Source organism: Podarcis cretensis (genome assembly GCF_951804945.1).
Source record: "Podarcis cretensis genome assembly, chromosome: 16".
NCBI lineage: Eukaryota > Metazoa > Chordata > Lepidosauria > Squamata > Lacertidae > Podarcis > Podarcis cretensis.
This window is the reverse complement of record NC_137186.1, coordinates 6,152,978-6,171,611: the sequence shown is the minus strand read 5'-3', so window position 1 is coordinate 6,171,611 and position 18,634 is coordinate 6,152,978. Positions and strand designations below refer to the sequence as shown.

Here is an 18,634-nt window from a genome sequence, read left to right as displayed (position 1 = left end):
GATTATGGGTAAAATCCTGCTCTTTTCATGGGTAAAATCCAGCTCTTTCCCCAGTACAGGATTTGTGCACGATCAGGGCCAAATGGAGAGAGAAAGCCCCCGCTCTCCTTTGTCTCCTTCGTCCCTGGCGATTTCCCATCCCTTACCATAATGGGGGATGATCGCCCACGCCATGGCAGACGCATAGATGCCCCCAATCATCCAGAACATGCACAACCAGCTGAGGTGCTCCCCACGCTTCTCCTGGGCCAGGAACTCTGAATAGTAGGAGAAAACGATGGGAATCGACCCGCCAATACTAGAAAAAGGAGAGAGAGAGAGAGAGAGAGAGAGAGAGAGAGAGAGAGAGAAGTGAAAAACATGCTGGTGGGGTCTGAACCACTTCCAAGTTCAAGCTGGGCGGAGGGCAGAGGGTAATTTTTGTTTGACTTTAGGTAAAAAGGTAAATATAAAGGTAAAGGACCCCTGGAAGGTTAAGTCCAGTCAAAGGCGACTAAGGGGTTGCAGTGCTCATCTCGCTTTCAGGCTGAGGGAGCCAGCGTTTGTCCACAGACAACTTTCCGGGTCATGTGGCCAGCATGTCTAAACCGCTTCTGGCACATGGAGGATCGTGACAAGTGCCAGAGTGCACAGAAATGCCATTTACCTTCCCACCACAGTGGTACCTATTTATCTACTTGCACTGGTGTGCTTTCGAAATGCTAGGTAGGCAGGAGCTGGGACAGAGTGTGGATTCGAACCGCCAACCTTTTGATTAGCAAGCCCAAGAGGCTCAGTGGTTTAGACCACAGTGCCACCCGCATCCCTTGTTTGACTATAACCCCAATTCGAAAAAGCAAAACCCAGACAACCCACTGGATGGTGTCAGAGGGAGAATCAGGTCAGCAGATCCGTTAGCTGTACATTTCTTTGTTTTTTAGTTCTAGCATAAAATCCAGACAAACCAATGCGTTTCGAGCAGGTGTGTGCAACCACTTGCATGCCCCCCGTTCAGTCTTCAAGGACATCATCCTCAGAATTTATTCCCCAGAGCCAGAAGTTCAGCACACGGTTGTGTGAGGATATCTATCTCTCTCACACACCTCCCTTCATTTTAAAAACAATTTGGAAAGGCTAAGTTCCTAGTTCTCATAGTTTGAATCCCCACGATGGGGTGAGCTCCCGTTGCTCGGTCCCTGCTCTTGCCTACCTAGCGGTTCGAAAGCACATCAAGGTGCAAGTAGATAAATAGGTACCGCTCCAGCGGGAAGGTAAATGGCATTTCTGTGTGCTGATTTGGTTCGCCAGAAGCAGCTTAGTCATGCTGGCCACATGACCCGGAAAAACTGTCTGTGGACAAACGCCGGCTCCCTCGGCCAGTCATGTGAGATGAGCGCCGCAACCCCAGAATCGTTCATGACTGGACTTCACTGTCAGGGATCCTTTATCTTTCCCTTTAAGTTCCTAGTTCATGGTGATAGAAAAGGAGGAGAAGGAGAGGAGGAGGAGGAGGAGGAGGAGGAGGAGGAGGAGGAGATGTGCTGAAGGTTCTAACAGAGACCCAATGGGATCTCCCAGAATCTGGGGACCAAACACAGAACACGCCTTACCCCACGCCAGAGAGGAGCCGGCAGAAGAGGAAAGTGCCATAACCCTGGACAAAGGAGGAGAAGAAGGCGAAGACGCTGTTGACGGAGAGGGACATCAGGAGGCACTGCCTGCGCCCAAGCCGGTCCGCCAGGCCGCCCCAGAGGAAGGCACCGACCATCATCCCCAGGTAAACAATGAGTCCTAGAGGAAGACAAGGAGAGCACATAGCAGAACTCTCATCAGCTGCAGTTAGGGAAGATTCGCTGCCAGGGATGGGGAACCATTCCTCTGCCCAAGGGCAACAATTGCATATGGGAAACCCTTTGGGGGCCACGACTGCCCTCTCTTGTACAATAGGCTACTTTTCTGCAGAACTGGCCCTGTCACAAGCGAACATTAATACTTGTTCCACATTCGTAAAGCAATCGATCGTTTATTGTGGCAGCACCAATGCTTGGGAACTTTCTGCCTGTTGACATGGTGCAAGCCCCTTCACGGTACAGTCATACCTCGGAAGTCGAACGGAATCCATTCCAGAAGTCCGTTCGACTTCCAAAACATTTGGAAACCAAAGCACAGCTTCTAATTGGCTGCAGGAGCCACCAGACGTTCAGCTTCCAAAAGAACGTTCAAAACCAGAGCAATCACTTCTGGTTTTCGATCATTCAGGAGCCAGAACGTTCGACTCCCAAGGCATTCGGGAGCTGAGAGGTACGGCTGTACTTTTTTCGGATCCTGCTAAAAACACTTTTGCTTAGACAAGCCAACTTGGACATGGAGATGCATGCTTCAATGTCAGGGAACTGACATCAGAGCAAGAGGCGGAGGCAGGGCTCCAGAGCGATGCCGGAGAGGGGACCAGCAGGGGGGAAGGAATTCAGCGTAACACCAGTAGAGAAGAGAGGGAGATGGAGGAATTGGAGACAGCTCTCCAAGACCCTTCACCAAAGACTAGTGGAGAGAGCGCTGACACGCCCCTGCCTTCCCCGTACTTGCGCAGACGAGTTCCGCGCAGGGAAAGTAGGAGGAGACTAGGCGTCAAACAGCTCTTATGCTGGAAGAGGTTCAAGAAACGCCCACTGACGGATTCTGCAAGTGACTGACCGGTCACGGAGTGTGAGCTGTCAGCCAAAGCATGGTTGGCCAGGCAATATAACTAAAACTGAAGGCAACTTACAACCATTACATTCAATCTGCTTTTAGCATGTTGCTGGCTTTTTTCTTTTGAATATATTACAGGGCTGTTTTTAATAATAATTTGCGCCCCCTAATCCGTGGATTTCCGCCCCCTAACCCTAACCCCCAGATGTTGCTCCCGGTGCGGCCGGCCCCCCCTGCACCCCCCACGCTACGCCGCTGCTTCCACTGAGCCTAACCTACCTCAAGGGGTTGTTGGGACAAAATGAGGAGGAGGAGAACTGTGAATGGCACCTTTAGCTCCATGGATGAAAAACAGGTAGGATATAAATGTAAAAAATAAAATTTAGATGTGAGGATCCCCGCCCCCTCCCCCCAGATACAGCCAGGCTGAAGTCCTGACTTCCCCATGCAGTTTCATGAGTTCTCAGAGAGAGCTGGAGTTTGGGAACTCTGCTCTCCTATATACAGAAAAATGCAAGGCTGTCGTCACACAGCCAGCATTGGAGGACTTGCATGAAGTCAGAGCGCAGTGCCCATTGGCGGATTTGCAGCGCCGCATCACAAATCCGGATTTGCATAGAGAAGGCGGGGAGAGGGGAGCAAATGAGAATGTTGTTATTTAGTTGTTTAGTCGTGTCCGACTCTTCGTGACCCCGTGGACCAGAGCACACCAGGCACTCCTGTCTTCCACTACCTCCCGCAGTTTGGTCAAACTCATGCTGGTAGCTTCGAGAACACTGTCCCACCATCTCATCCTCCGTCGTCCCCTTCTCCTTGTGCCCTCCATCTTTCCCAACATCAGGGTCTTTCCCAGGGAGTCTTCTCTTCTCATCAGGTGGCCAAAGTCTTGGAGCCTCAGCTTCAGGATCTGTCCTTCCAGTGAGCACTCAGGGCTGATTTCCTTCAGAATGGAGAGGTTTGGTCTTCTTGCAGTCCATGGGACTCTCAAGAGTCTCCTCCAGCATCATAATTCAAAAGTATCAATTCTGCACAATACCCTTGGTCTGACTCAGTACTGGGCAGCTTCCCGTCTTTCTAGACCCTTTGGCCTCATCCAGCAGGCTCTCCTTATCTTCTCCCACCACTGCCCAAACTGCAAGGGCTTTCTGGCCACAGTGCATCATCCTCAGGGAGCACCTGGCAAATGAAAGACCCTCAGTTCCTTCCCTTCACTGGGGGTGATGCAGAAGGGCCATGGAGAATATGCCAGGCTCAGCAGGGGGCTCTGGTGACTCAGCACGTGGGTGTCGTGCGGCAGCTGGAGTCAAACGATGGCAACAGGGCCTGGGCGGTTTTCACTGCAGTGGGACTCGGCCTCCGTGCGTAAGCGTGCTTTGCTCTGGGCACACAGGGGTGGGGAGGGGGCGGCCTAAAGAGAGGAGGAGTGGGATGGGAAAGGCCATCGCTGCCTCTCGCCCTCCTGTGGGCGGGGGGCAGATAATCCCTCCAGCCGTGCTGAGAACTGGGCACCCTGCGGCGGCCAAGTGGCTCCACTAAGCCGCTTGCCACTGCGTCCAGCTAATCCCCGGATTAAGCCACCAGATATCAGGCCAACTACGCAGCCCTGACAGATGCAGCGGATTTCGTTTCATTTGGCTTCTTTCCCTGCAGAGATGAGATTCCTCCTTGCAAACCCTTTTACCTGCACCAGTTCACTCATATATTCATTCATATAGATGTGTGTGTGTCAAAAAGGGATTACCAGCGTCCCCTTTTTGCATCAGGCACTGTATGCATGTTCAGGACTGCACTGCGACATTCAATGCCCTCCCGCCTCCCCCACCAGACCACTTTGTGCCCCAGAGTCACTTCCAAAAACTAGGCGCCTCTCGCAGAGGCTGTGGGATTTCCGGTGCTCAAAATATGGCAGGCGTCACCGGCACCCTCATTTCTCACCTGCAAGGGAGATGACCATGGATCTCATAGCATATCATAGACAGGGCCGGATTGGGGTTTCATGAGACCCTCAGCTACTGAAGGTAATGGGGCCCTTTGTATGTCCAGCTGTCCTTTGTCAACAACAAATGGTCGCTGTTTTTTTTGTGTGTTGAATATATGCTATATGGTAATTTATGGAGATAATAGGTATCTAAAGCCTTTTGTGCATGTTGCCATGCAACCAGTCCATGCAGAATGTAGGCACCCTATAAAGGTAAAGGGACCCCTGACCATTAGGTACAGTCGTGACCAACTCAGGGGTTGTGGCGCTCATCTCACTTTACTGGCCGAGGGAGCAAGCATACAGCTTCTGGGTCATGTGGCCAGCAGGACTAAGCCACTTCTGGCGAACCAGAGCAGTGCACGGAAATGCCGTTTACCTTCCCGCTGGAGCGGTACCTATTTATCTACTTGCACTTGACATGCTTTTGAACTGCTAGGTTGGCAGGAGCAGGGACCGAGCAACGGGAGCTCACCCCGTCGCGGGGATTCGAACCACCGACCTTCTGATCAGCAAGTTCTAGTCTCTGTGGTTTAACCCACAGCGCCACCCATGTCCCATAATTGTTTTCGGAGTTAAGTTGAAAAGGTCTCTCTCTCTCTCTCTCTCTCTCTCTCACACACACACACACACACAAATGCCATAAGCCATGGCTGAACGCAGGGCAGGCGCTATGGCCTGGGTAGCTGGGGCCACCGAGATGAAACCCCCAGATGCCAAGGGACTTCTGCTGCGACGGAGAGGATTTTTACAGGGAGAAGCGGGAGGGAGAGCCGGGAGGCAGAGTGTACGCAGCAGAGAGTGAGGTCTATTTTTATCCTGCCTTCTCCATAAATCTGAACTGCAGTCACAGGGCTGGAATGCAGCTGAGCGATGGGAAGTGACAAACGGGAGGAATAAGACAGCAGTTTTTCAGCCGCCCAATCCCAGCAGGGTGAAATAGGGTTGGGGGGTGTGTTGGGAAATAATGACATCAGCAGAATGAGAAGTGCCTTCATCTGGCGCACAAACACACACACACACACACACACACAGAGAGAGAGAGAGAGAGAGAGAGAGAGAGAGAGAGAGAGAGACCGTTTCCCACCTTCAGAAACACCTTTCAAAAACACGAGGCCAGTGGAAGCATGGACTTACTTCTCCCTTTTTCTCTTGGAAAAAGGGCTCGCTCTAAACAATTTGCTGAAGTTTGGCAGCGCACAGGGCTGTGGGAAGCTGCATTTCACTGAGGCAGACCATTAGGGTGCATCTAGCTCAGTATTAGGGACACAGTTGGCGCTGTGGGTTAAACCACAGAGCCTAGGACTTGCCGATCAGAAGGTCGGCGGTTCGAATCCCCGCAACGGGGTGAGCTCCCGTTGTTCAGTCCCTGCTCCTGCCAACCTAGCAGTTTGAAAGCATGTCAAGTGCAAGTAGATAAATAGGTACCACTCCGGCGGGAAGGTAAATGGCGTTTCCATGCGCTGCTCTGGTTCGCCAGAAGCGGCTTAGTCATGCTGGCCACATGACCCAGAAGCTGTACGCCGGCTCCCTTGGCCAGTAAAGCGAGATGAGCGCCGCAACCCCAGAGTCGGCCACGACTGGACCTAAAGGTCAGGGGTCCCTTTACCTTAAGCTCAGTATTGTCCACACTGACTGGCAGCAGGTTTCCGGGTTTCAGGCAGGGAGGTCTCTCCCAGCTCTACCTAGAGATGTCTTTCGGGGTTATGGCTTTAGCAGAAATATTATAAAGGACTAAGTAAAAATAGACTGTTAATGGATGAAAGGAGGAAAGGTAAAGTTATATTATATTAAGATAAATTATAGGATAAAAATTGGGAAGGATGGAAAGGATTTGTTGAAATAGCTAACCGAACTAGAATACAAAAAAGGAAGGTGTGAGGAGGTCAAGGAAACAAGCAAATGAAAGATAAGTTATGGGAAGGTTTGTTGTGAGGTTTTTTCTGGTTTTTTTTCTAATTGTTTCTATTTTTCTATTTTTCTGGGGGTTTTTTACAAGTTTGTGTTTAACTTGGTGTGTTTTCTTTTTCTTTTTGTAACCTTTAAAACCTTAATAAATATTTTTTTTTTTTTAAAGAGATGTCTTTGGGGGTTGAACCTGCTGCTTGTAAAGCTTGTCTATCAAGACCTGAGCAGCTGTCATTGCAATTTTAAACCCCCTTAAATCCTGCCCTGTGTTATACGTTTCTTAGGCTTCAAGGACGTTTTCATGATTTTTACAACAACCCTGTAAAATGTGTTGTTGCTGATGGTGCCATCCCTGGGAGATTGCAGTCAAATCCCACACATACTATTCTTGCTAGTTAGTAAGTTTAGGGGCTAATGGCCACAGACCTGTATTGCTGGTAGGCAGAGACCCAGACCATAGAAACGTGATTGGTAGAAAGGGCTCTGTGTGATGTCATTTCCCCTCATCTCTTGAGCAGGAAGAATCAAAGAAGTATTTCAGTTCCCTTTCGCTCTCTCCTTCTCCTCAGTCAGCCAAGGACCTCCCTCCGACTTTTATTTCAATATCAGTATTTTACCTGCATAGTTTTTACTGAAGAAGCAGCTGAGAACCAATGCATGGCTATGAGTAAGTACATCATACTTGAAACTTCTCAGTTTGTTGTCTGATTCTTTGTTAAGCAGGGTAAGAATACCGAGAGCCAGCTTGCTTCGCAGCGGGACTTAATTAAAAGAAGACTTTGCAGCCTGTTCATATTTGCTTTCCATTTTTCTGCTAAGGATGGGACTTTAAACTCTGCTCAGTGCATGTTCAACCCACACACGTGGGCGCCTGGAAGGATAAATTGCAATTAATATATCCTCTCCTATCTATTAAGGGACGCAGGTGGCGCTGTGGGTTAAAGCCTCAGCGCCTGGGACTTGCCGATCGAAAGGTCGGCGGTTCGAATCCCTGCGGCGGGGTGCGCTCCCGCTGCTCGGTCCCAGCGCCTGCCAACCTAGCAGTTCGAAAGCACCTCCGGGTGCAAGTAGATAAATAGGGACCGCTTACCAGCGGGAAGGTAAACGGCGTTTCCGTGTGCGGCTCTGGCTCGCCAGAGCAGCGATGTCACGCTGGCCACGTGACCCGGAAGTGTCTCCGGACAGCGCTGGCCCCTGGCCTCTTAAGTGAGATGGGCGCACAACCCCAGAGTCTGTCAAGACTGGCCCGTATGGGCAGGGGTACCTTTACCTTTACCTTTACCTCCTATCTATTAAAACCCACCCTGCACCATCTTCATCCCCAAATTGCAGATCTGGAAGGGGCTTGGTGCTAAGAGAACTGCCGGTGGTTTGGATAAATCCTTAAGATGGCCCTTTGAAGTAGACTGGCGTTGTCATTCTGAAATTTCAGGCTGAGGCTGAGCAGCAGCATGGCTCAGGGATGACCACAGAGGTCCATGGCCCAGTCACGATCCTAACTGCAAACATCTGGAAGCCAACTCATGCTCACTGACATGTTGGGGAGTGTGGCATAAACTCCTTTCTTTTTTTCCCTCTGTTGGCCAGTGGCCAACCAAATGTTCCAAAGGGAAGAAACGCAAGAAGGGTTTTCACTCTTGCTAGAAGCTCAGCCTTGCCCTCACCAGTTCTGGAAGGCTCCTATAGAAGAGTCCCCTACGCACAGAGACTTTGCGCCTGCCCATTAGGGGAAATAGGAAGCCTCGAACATACATATTTTTAGATGTCCTTTTTATGTTGAGATCTGTAGAGACACCATTGATCCTTTGCTGAAGAGGCTCGCTGATCTTTCAGTGTGGTGTAGTGGTTCAGAGCAGTAGACTCGTAATCTGGTGAACCAGGTTCACGTCCCCGCTCCTCCACATGCAGCTGCTGGGTGACCTTGGGCCAGTCACACTTCTTTGAAGTCTCTCAGCCTCACTCACCCAGTGGCGTAGCATGGGGGGTGCAGGGGGGGCCAGCCGCACCGGGCGCAACATTTGGGGGGGGCGCTCGCACTCGCAGCTCTCTGCCCCTACCTGGCTCACTCACTCTCTCTCACTGCAGTGCTGGCTGTGCGAATCCGATCCGAGCTGCCGGGTCGCCACCCACTGTGGAGGGGGAGGGTGCCAGGCGTGCGTTGCGGTGCGGTGCGGTGCGGAGCGGAGAGAGAGCGAGGGAGGGAGGGACTATCTGGGGGAGGGACAGTGCAGCGGCCGCCCAGCGCAGCGCTGATCGTGGGAGAGAACCACACCCGACCAGCCCAGGCAGCAGCAAGAAGAAGCTGGCAGCGGCGGCAGGTTAGGGGCGCAAATTACTTGCCTTGCCCCAGGTTAGGGGGCGCAAATTACTTGCCTTGCCCCGGGTGCTGACAACCCACGCTACGCCGCTGCACTCACCTCACAGAGTGTTTGCTGTGGGGGAGGAAGGGAAAGGAGAATATTAGCCACTTTGAGACTCCTTAGGGTAGTGATAAAGCGGGATATCAAATCCAAATCCAAACTCTTCAGACAAGTCTAAACTTCATTCTCTCCTCTTAGGCAAAGATCACAAGACGACCTGGCTGGTAGCCAGATTCTGTGCCTAGATTTATAGGCCCAGATCATCCTCTAGAATAAAATAGCTTACTAGGGAAATGCTGAACTTGCCATTTGGGGCGCCTCAGGGTCAATTTTTTATGGTAGCCCAAATCTCAGTTGTACGGGTGTATGTATATATCTCAATTTTAACTCATGAGCTATTGCTGCAATCTACTCCGACTGTATATTTTATCTTTATGAACACTGTTTTTATTGTGTTATGTTATGTGAGCTGGTCTTTGCCCGTAATAAATTATCTATCTATCCAAAGGGAAACCAAGCAGGACCTGAGCAAAGATTCCTTGAGTACAAGATCCCTTTGGTGTTCAGCAACTGCTGTTCAGAAGCATCGTTGCCTCTGATGGTTGGAGGTAAAGGTAAAGGGACCCCTGACCATTAGATCCAGTCGTGGCCGACTCTGAGGTTGTGGCGCTCATCTCGCTCTATAGGCCGAGGGAGCCGGCGTACCGCTTCCGGGTCATGTGGCCAGCATGACTAAGCCGCTTCTGGTGAACCAGAGCAGTGCACGGAAACGCCGTTTACCTTCCCGCTGGAGCGGTACCTATTTATCTACTTGCACTTTGATGTGCTTTCGAACTGCTAGGTTGGCAGGAGCAGGGACCGAGCAACGGGAGCTCACCCCATCATGGGGATTCGAACCGCCAACCTTCTGATCGGCAAGTCCTAGGCTCTGTGGTTTAACCCACAGCACCACCCACATCCCTGATGGTTGGAGGTAGAGCATAGCTATTCTGGCTAGTGGCCATCAGTAGCCCTCTTCTCCTCCATGAGTTTGTCCAATCCTCTTTTGAAGCCATCTAGATTAGCAGCCAGTGTTTAACTCTGCGCTGCATGAAGAAGTCCTTTCTTTCGTCTGCCCCGAATCACTCAACATCCTTCTTCACTGGAGCTCCTCGGTCATCCAGCCCTCCCTCCCCCAGTGCCACCCCACCATGAAAGGACAAATCTCTGCCTTTTCGGAGCATCCCTCTAGTCTCATCATTTGCATGAGTCATAGCTTGCTTTTCTCTTTCTTTCTCTCTCTCCCTCCCTCCCTCCTGCTCCAAACCATGCTGATTAGGAATGGCAGGTTGCTCAGGGCTTGCTAAAAAGCAATTTAGGGGCTAAGGGTGGGTGGCAGAGAGGAAAATAGAAAGAGAAGAAGACGTGCGTTTTCTCCTCGCCCTTAATCAACTGCTGGGAGAAATCCCCTCCTGATGAACTCTTGGCTTGGCAAAACATTGTCCCTTCTCCGCCCAGAAATCCACCTGATGCAGCCACAGCGCTACAAATAAGTTTGGGGGCAGATCCATGCCATATATTCAAAGCACACTCAACGCGCATTTAAAGTGCACAGGGAAATCTCTTGGGGTGAGAGGCTGGGGGGGGGGAAGAGGGACGCTCCCTGTGTGTGAGCTGGGAGCACACGCCCTTTTCTGTATGGCTCAAAAGTTAAGATATATCTGCGAGAGAAGATTCTGTGCTTATCTATCCCTTCTTTCTTTTCTCTGTTGCTCTTTTTCTTTTTGTTATTTTTGTATGTGTAATTAGTTGGCCTTTCATTGTAATGGGGAAAGTGTAAATAAGACTGTATCAAAAACGCGCACGGCTTTTCCCAAAGAACACTGGGAATTGTAGTTTCACCCTTTGCGGTGCTACATTTCCCAGCGCTCCCAGCAAGCCACAGTTCCCAGGATTCTTGGGGGCGGAGAGGTAAACTCTACTGTAAATGTAAGACATGGCTTCACTTTGAGGCTGACCACTGGGAAGGAAATATTGACTGTACTTGACTGTGTTGACAGACTGTGTTGACATAAGAGCTCTTGTGCTCAGTTCTTGCTTGCGGGTTTCCCAAAACATGCATCTGGTTGGCCACTGTGAGAGCAGGATGCTGGACCAGATGGGTCATTGGCCTGATCCAGCAGGGCTGCTCTTATGTGATTCTATCACCTGCAGAGGATGACGGGGTCTCCTGCCAATCAGCTGGTCGCCAGTATCTCCAAAGGCGCTGTTGCTTTGCTGGGATGGTTTGATTTCCAGCGGGGCAGGCAAAGGAAAAACAGGCCGTCCTTGTGACACCAGGCGACTGACATGTCAGTTGCCCGACTACATGGGACACAGGTGCACACACAACCTGCTTGTGATCTCTGCTGATGGGGTGATAAGGGCAAGCCTACACAGCACCCCCCAAACTGGTTAAACAATTCTCCCCCTTCAGCCACATCGCCTGACAGAGGCAGAGGAGTCGCCATCCATCCAACTCTCCCTGCTTCAGAGCCAGCTATTCCCGGCATCTGCTCCCTGGCAGGAACGCAAGCGGGTCATCTTCGGTCGAGGACGCTCCGAGTTCAGGAAGGGAAGACGGAGGAGGAGGAGGAGGAGGTGATGGAGAGCAGGCAGGCAGAATCCCAAGAGGGTTCCCAGTTGCTGCCAGGCCAAGTTAGTGATGGCTTGAAGGACAGGCTCTCTGCATGGATCTTTGGCAAAGGGGAGCTGCGGCTGACTTGGCCCCGATCCGCGAGGCATGCCAGAGCTCAGCCTTCCAAAAAGATGTTGGCAGGTTCCTATTTAAATCAGTCCTTTAATCAGAACTGTGAGGACTGGGATCTTGGCTTATTTTTTTAGAGGAAAGGCTGTATGCGGCTTCCATCCCCAGCATCTCTCTGGGCAGAGATGAAAACCCAGAGAGCTGCTGCCAGCACGTGTAGGCAACACTAGATGCGCCAATAGCCAGATTAGGTATAAGGCAGCTTCTCTTGTCCCTGTTTTAAATCAGCCCTTTGCTCGGAACCATGAGGACTAGAGTATTGCTTTTTAGGGTAAGGGCTGTAGCTCAGTGGTAGAACACCTGCTTGGCATGCAGAAGGTCCTGGGTTCAAGCCCCATTTCCAGGTAAGCACTGGAAAGCGGTCTGTCTCCGAAACGACGGAGAGCTGCTGCCAGACCAAGCAGACAACACTGGCCTAGATGGGCCCTGTTGCTCTGACTCACTTCTATGATTCGATGAACAGAGAGACAGTGCAGACCCTCTCTCTCTCTCTCTCCATAGCCTCCAGGCCAAAGGGAACCCCCTCCCCGGCCCCAATTTGGGGGCCTGTGGGAATGCGATGTCCTGTCTCTGCAGGCGTTCAGCAGGGGACATCAGTCTTGCCGCAGTGCAGTCTGTGCGGAAAAGCCGGTGTCAGTTTTGCCTCGAAATGCCAGCGTTCTCCCCCATGCACATCGCCCCCGTAGGCCCTCCTCACTTTGGCGCCCCCGCAAAAAAGCACGGTTTCCTCTGCTTCCCCCTCCCGCCCGCCACAGTTCCTTTTCAGAGGGATATAATCCTGCCTAAGCTTTTCCGCCACAGCAACCAGGGCCTCCGCAGTGCCTTGTGAGGCAGGGAGATAAGCTGGGGGCCACTGCGATTCTGACACATTATTCCTAAATTAGGAATGGGGAGGGGGGATCGAGAGAGAGAGAGAGAGGAGGCGATGAGTCACAACCTTGCCGCATTCCGCTCTCAAGCCTGGAGCAGAAATCCGGACTGATCACACCAGTGCAAAACTCAGCCGGGCCCAATTCACCCCCTGCCTCTCAGGATCGCTTCAACCCCGGCCTCTGAGCATGCAGTGATGTCTCTCTGCTTCGAGCCAGTTTTGCCACATGAGATGGCCGAGTTGGGGATTAAGGCTGCATTGGTTTTTTTTTGTCGTCGTCACGATTCTACGGGGCTGCCCGCCTTTCAGTCCAGGCCATTGGGAAATGGCTGCTGTGAGGTCCGGCCTGTTTGCCAAAGCATTGTTGCGTTTATCGCTTTTTAAGATGCCGGTGATGTATACTGCGCTTCTACTAGGTTCTTGAGGTTGGTGGCTGCCTTGCGTTTTAATGAACTGTATTATTGTAGCAGAGACATCACCTTGCCAACAAAGGTCCGTATAGTTAAAGCTATGGTTTTCCCAGTAGTGATGTATGGAAGTGAGAGCTGGACCATAAAGAAGGCTGATCGCCAAAGAATGGATGCTTTTGAATTCTGGTGCTGGAGGAAACTCTTGAGAGTCCCATGGACTGCAAGAAGATCAAACCTCTCCATTCTGAAGGAAATCAGCCCTGAGTGCTCACTGGAAGGACAGATCCTGAAGCTGAGGCTCCAAGACTTTGGCCACCTCAGGAGAAGAGAAGGCTCCCTGGAAAAAACCCTGATTTTGGGAAAGATGGATGGCACAAGGAGAAGGGGACGACAGAGGACGAGATGGTTGGATAGTGTTCTCGAAGCTACCAGCATGAGTTTGACTAAACTGCGGAAGGCAGTGGAAGACAGAAGTGCCTGGCGTGCTCTGGTCCAGGGGGTCACAAAGAGTCGGACACAACTAAACGACTAAACAACAACAACAACAATTATTGCAGCTTAATGTGGTCTCCCATGCTTGGATCCCGCATGCTAAGGGATGGGTTGCCAATGCAATAAATAGTCAACGGTGATGTTAAAATTCCCACAATCCTGCGTGTGATAAGCGAGCTTGACAAGGAGAAGGCACTGACTTCAGAGGTACACCAGAAGAGCCCAGATGCTGGAACAGCTGCCCAAGGGGGCCTGCCTAGTCCAGCATCCTGGTCTCACAGAGGCCAAATTCACCAAAGAACCTAGAAATCCAGATAGACTGCCTCTGGACCTGGAGGTTTCATAATGACCCAAGAAGAGCACAGCTGCTGAATCAAGCTGAAGGGGCCCATCTAAGTTCAGCATCCTTTTCTCACACTGGCCAACGAGATGCCCAAATGGGGAATCCGCAAGCGGGGACCTGAGTGCGAGAGCCGTCTCCCCATTTGTTACTCCCAGAAACTGGTATCCAGGGGCATGCTGCCTCCAACAGCCATTGTGGCTAGTGGCCCATCCTCCTCTGGGGAATTTGTCTAAGCCATCAGGCCAAAGGAGGCCCATCAAATTCAACCTTCTCACAGTGGCCAAAGCCCCTAAGAATCTAGGAGTTTGGATAGACTGTCTCTGGACATCGAGGCTCCATAAGGACATGAGAAGGGCCTGATGGATTAGGCAAATGGCCCCCTTTCCCTGTTCTCACAGTGGTCACCCAGATGCCTCTCCTGGGAAGCGCATAGGCAAGACCTGAGTGCAACAGCCATGCTCCCCCCCGTCTGTGATTTGCAGCCGCTGCCCCCGATAGAGAAGGCAGAACTTCACCATCACGGCTAGTAGCCATCAGAAGCCTTTTCCTTCCATCAGTTTTTCTGAACTCCTTTAAAAATTGTGTCCACTGATACACCATGCGGCAGCTAATTCCATACTCCAGACTGTGTCTCTGTGTCCAGACTGTTTAACATCATGGCACTTGAAGGCAGTTCCGCAAAACGAGCTGGTCAGGATTCAGGATGACCCGTTTTGAACTCCATGTGGAGTAGAGGGCGCCTATGATTTCAGAGCAATTCCCATGTAAAAACCAAAACAAGAATGCCCTGAACATAGTAAGCTAGCACATCAAACGGACGGCTATACAAAGCCAATGTCTTCCTGAAGTCCTAGCTCACTACAGGTTTTTATTGTTAAGAGGTGGAGGAGAGGGGATCGCATGTAGAGGAGTGTTTACAATTAATTAGAAGCTTCATCACTCACACACACACTGCCCAACATCTGCCGACTTACTGTGCCTAATGGTAAGACCAGAGTTTGGACGTTGTTTCAGTGCCAGCCATGCTTCAACTAAGTGTCCTCCTCTCCGCAGTGTCACTTCCTGGGATCAGGCTCCCTTTACTTATTATTTGTATTTATTGTATTGTATTTCTCTCCCACCTTTTTCTCCAAGGAGCTCAAGGTGTGGTACGTGGTTCTCCCTTCCTTCTCATTTAATCCTCACAACAACCCTGTAAGGTAGGTTAGGTTGAGAGGCAGCGACAAGCAGAAGATCACAGCCAGTGAGCTTCACTCCTGGCCAAGTTGGGGGCTTGAACCCTGGTCTCTCCCAGGTCCTGGTCCAACACCCTATCTGCTATACCACCACTAGCACTTCTCCTTCAGGGGATGAGGCAGGGGGGTGGAGTTGGAGAGGGAATTCCCCTAACCTGCCCCAGATGGGCACACTGAACCAGAAGAAGCCCTTGCTCAAGAGGAGGCTGTTGGGACGGTAGCTATTCAGCCCAAGGAGATGGCGGTGCTCTCCTATAGTTACTGCTCTAAAGACCCAAGCAAAACCTCACCCTCCCCTCCCCTGCTCTGTTGGAGTTGATGTCTCCTGAAACATCTTGGGCCCCTTTAAATAAAGTGGCTCCTCCCACAGAAGGCGGGAGGCAGATAGAGCTGCTCAGATAGAGTTGCCTATTTATGTATCCTTTTGGCTGGTGCTGAAACAACATCCGAGCTTTGCTCTCATGCATCCCTGCATGGAGCTGTCCAGGGTGCTGCTGAGACCTCATCTCCATATTACTGAGGCTGTCACACAACACGGCAAGTGTCCTTGCTTTTGTGCCAGAAGCAGGGATAGCCAGTGGGTTGTCTTACAGATGCTGTTGAACTATGACTCCCATCATCCTTGACTCTTGGTCGCTCTGTCTTGGAAGGATGGGAGCTGTAGTTCAACAACCCCTAGAGGGCATCATGTTGGATATCCCTGTGCTAGGGTCAGCCTGTTTACCCTCTGCCTAAAACCCATGCAAACAGCTTACAGAGACTGTCAGTGAGGCTTTTTCAAACTTGAATTTCGCACTTGTGTGCTATCTTGGGGCAGGTGGCGTTGTCTGAAAGGCAGCGTACAGTGGACGCTCAGCTTGTGAACGTGATCCGGGTGGGAAGCACATTCGCAACCCACAGCGCCGCATCTGCGCACGTGAAGGTTGCAATTTGGCGCTTCTGTGCATGCACAAAGCGTGATTTAGCGCTTCTGTGAATGCACAAGCACTGAAACCCTGAAACCCGGAAGTAACCCATTTTGGTACTTCCGGGTTCGGCGTGGTGCATATCCCAAAATCGCACAACCCAAAGCATCTGTAACCCGAAGTATGACTGTACACATAAATGCCAGCTTATATCCCAGCCCCTTAAATCCAACATCAAGCTGCCGCCCCCATCAGCAGCCCATCTTCTCCTTGGTTGGGGAGACTTACCCAGCATGCCTTTATTGGAGTCCGACAAGCACATATCCTTCTCAGCGCTGGGAAGGACAAAGCCCACCACGAAGATCTCCACCCCGTCAGCCATGAGGGCCAGACCCAGCACAAAGTACAGCGTCCACTGGAACCTCCCGTGTCCACATTCCTGGAGGATCAGCTCATACTGCTGGGCCAGCTCTTCCTTCTCCTTCTTCTTCTCCCCTTCCAGGTCGTCAAAGTCCCTGAACTCGCTCACCACCTCCTGGTTGGCCGTCAAGTGGTCCCCACCCTTGAGGGAGTCGTTCCGGGGGATGCCCTGGTACTCCCCTTCGTAGATCTCGTCGTCCTCGTCGTGGCCCTCGGTGGCGTCACTAGAGGCCCCCTCGTCGTCCACTGCCGGCTCCCCTCGATAGTAGCCATCCTGGGGCTGGTAGTCCTCGTCGTCATCGTCCTCCTCGAAGCGGGCATAGGAGCGCTTTGTGTACTCATCCTGCACCCGGTCCACCCCTTTGCCTACCTTCTTGGTGGCGTGCTTCTTCACTTCCTTGGCAATGTCTTTCGCCCCGCGGATGAAGGCGGTCCGGTCTCTGAAACCTTCATCCATGGTTTTCTGGCGCTTTGGGGGTCAAAGGGAGAGGAATATGCTCGGGAGGTCTTCTCAGTTCAGCACCCAGAATGGGTGGACAGCTCCTTCTGAATAAGAGAATTCTGCAGGGTCTTCCCAGTTCAGCACCCAGAAAGTGTGGACAGCTCCTTCCCTTTGTTGGCAGAGAAATGCACTAAGCTTACAGTCTTCTCAGTTCAGCACCCAGAAAGGTTGGACAGCTCCTTCCTTCCGAATAAATCTGCAGGGTCTTCTCAGTTCAGCACCCAGAAAGGGTGGATAGCTCCTTCCCCTTGGAGGGTTATCCACCCAAATTACAAGGCTAACTTGAGGCCTTCCAGCAGGTGAGTAAGAGCCACTTCGAGGGCTGCCCTCTGCCAGGCTGAAGCCCCCATCCGTCTAAGTCCAAGCTTGCCTTTGGGGAGCCAACAGGCCAGTGGAGGGAGTCGCTCCTTCTGCGTGGGTGGTGATGGGCCTGCAAGGACGACAAAGCAAACACCAGAACACTTCAGACATGGAACGAAGGACAGGAGCAAATTCACACAGAACGGAGGCTGTAAATCGTTCTGCCCGGACACTGAGGTCCAGCTCCGAGGGCCTTCTGGCGGTTCCCTCACTGCGAGAAGCCACGTTACAGGGAACCAGGCAGAGGGCCTTCTCGGTGGTGGCACCCGCCCTGTGAAATGCCCTCCCACCAGATGTAAAAGAGAAAAATAACTAACAAACTTTTAGAAGACATCTGAAGGCAGCCCTGTTTAGGGAAGCTTTTAATGTTTAATAGGTTATTTTATTTTAGTGTTTTGTTGGAAGCCGCCCAGAGTGGCTGGGGAAACCCAGCCAGATGGGCGGAGTATAAATAATAAATTATTATTATTATTATTATTATTAATCAAACTAGCATGGCCAAACTGGCCAAAGGAGGAATGAGCATTTAGTGGATCTAGTGACAGCAGAGCATAACAAAAGCCTGTATATGGGAGTTCCATAGTTTAACTATACGGTGGCAGTGCTAAGTGCATTTTTTAAAAAATAATAATTTTTATTGAATGATTTTATGTTACAAAAAACATTACAACCACACTACCACTAAATATAATTGAGAAATAAAAATTACATACAGTGGTACCTCAGGTTAAGTACTTAATTCGTTCTGGAGGTCCGTACTTAACCTGAAACTGTTCTTAACCTGAAGCACCACTTTAGCTAATGGGGCCTCCTGCTGCCGCCGTGCCGCTGGAGCCCAATTTCTGTTCTCATCCTGAAGCAAAGTTCTTAACCTGAAGCACTATTTCTGGGTTAGCGGAGTGTGTAACCTGAAGCGTATGTAACCTGAAGCGTATGTAACCCAAGGTACCACTGTACATCAATATTTAGCTTGTTATTTGTTATTTACCGTCTTATTTCCTCCCAAACATTCCATACGAAACACACAAATAAAAAATAATAATAAACGATAATAATGAAAGTAAATATTCCCCCCCTTTTATCTTACAAAATCTTTTCTTCAGTTTTGACTTCCTGTCAAGTCCCTTCGCATATGTTTTATCTTACAATCGAATGTACACAAAACAATAAAACAATACAAAGCAGTGTTAAGTACATTTTTTGAAAGCTCCAGACTTGTCCCCAGCCCCCCCTCCAAAAAATTATACCTCCAACACATAGTTAAACTATGGAACTCCCTCACACATGAAGCAGGGATGGCCAGCAGCTCTGAATACCAGTTGCTGGAAGCCACAGGAGAGGAGAGTCTTGCCCTTGTGTGAGGTTTTCTCACATCATCTGACTGGACCAGATGGA

The 18,634-nt window shown here is 50.9% G+C and overlaps 1 protein-coding gene across 1 annotated transcript in view; it reads right to left on the bottom strand.

The window, feature by feature from the left end:
- Nucleotides 1-17,006, bottom strand: part of SV2A (synaptic vesicle glycoprotein 2A) — a 40,564-nt gene extending 23,558 nt beyond the window's left edge. Inside the window, exons 1-3 of the mRNA XM_079958025.1 lie at nucleotides 16,246-17,006; nucleotides 1,590-1,770; nucleotides 147-298 (exon numbers count right to left, since the gene is read on the bottom strand). Of these exons, the coding sequence (XP_079814151.1) occupies nucleotides 147-298; nucleotides 1,590-1,770; nucleotides 16,246-16,834 (922 nt within the window). The 5' untranslated portion in view covers nucleotides 16,835-17,006. The remainder of the gene's footprint in view (nucleotides 1-146; nucleotides 299-1,589; nucleotides 1,771-16,245) is intronic.
- Nucleotides 17,007-18,634: the final 1,628 nt, after the last annotated feature.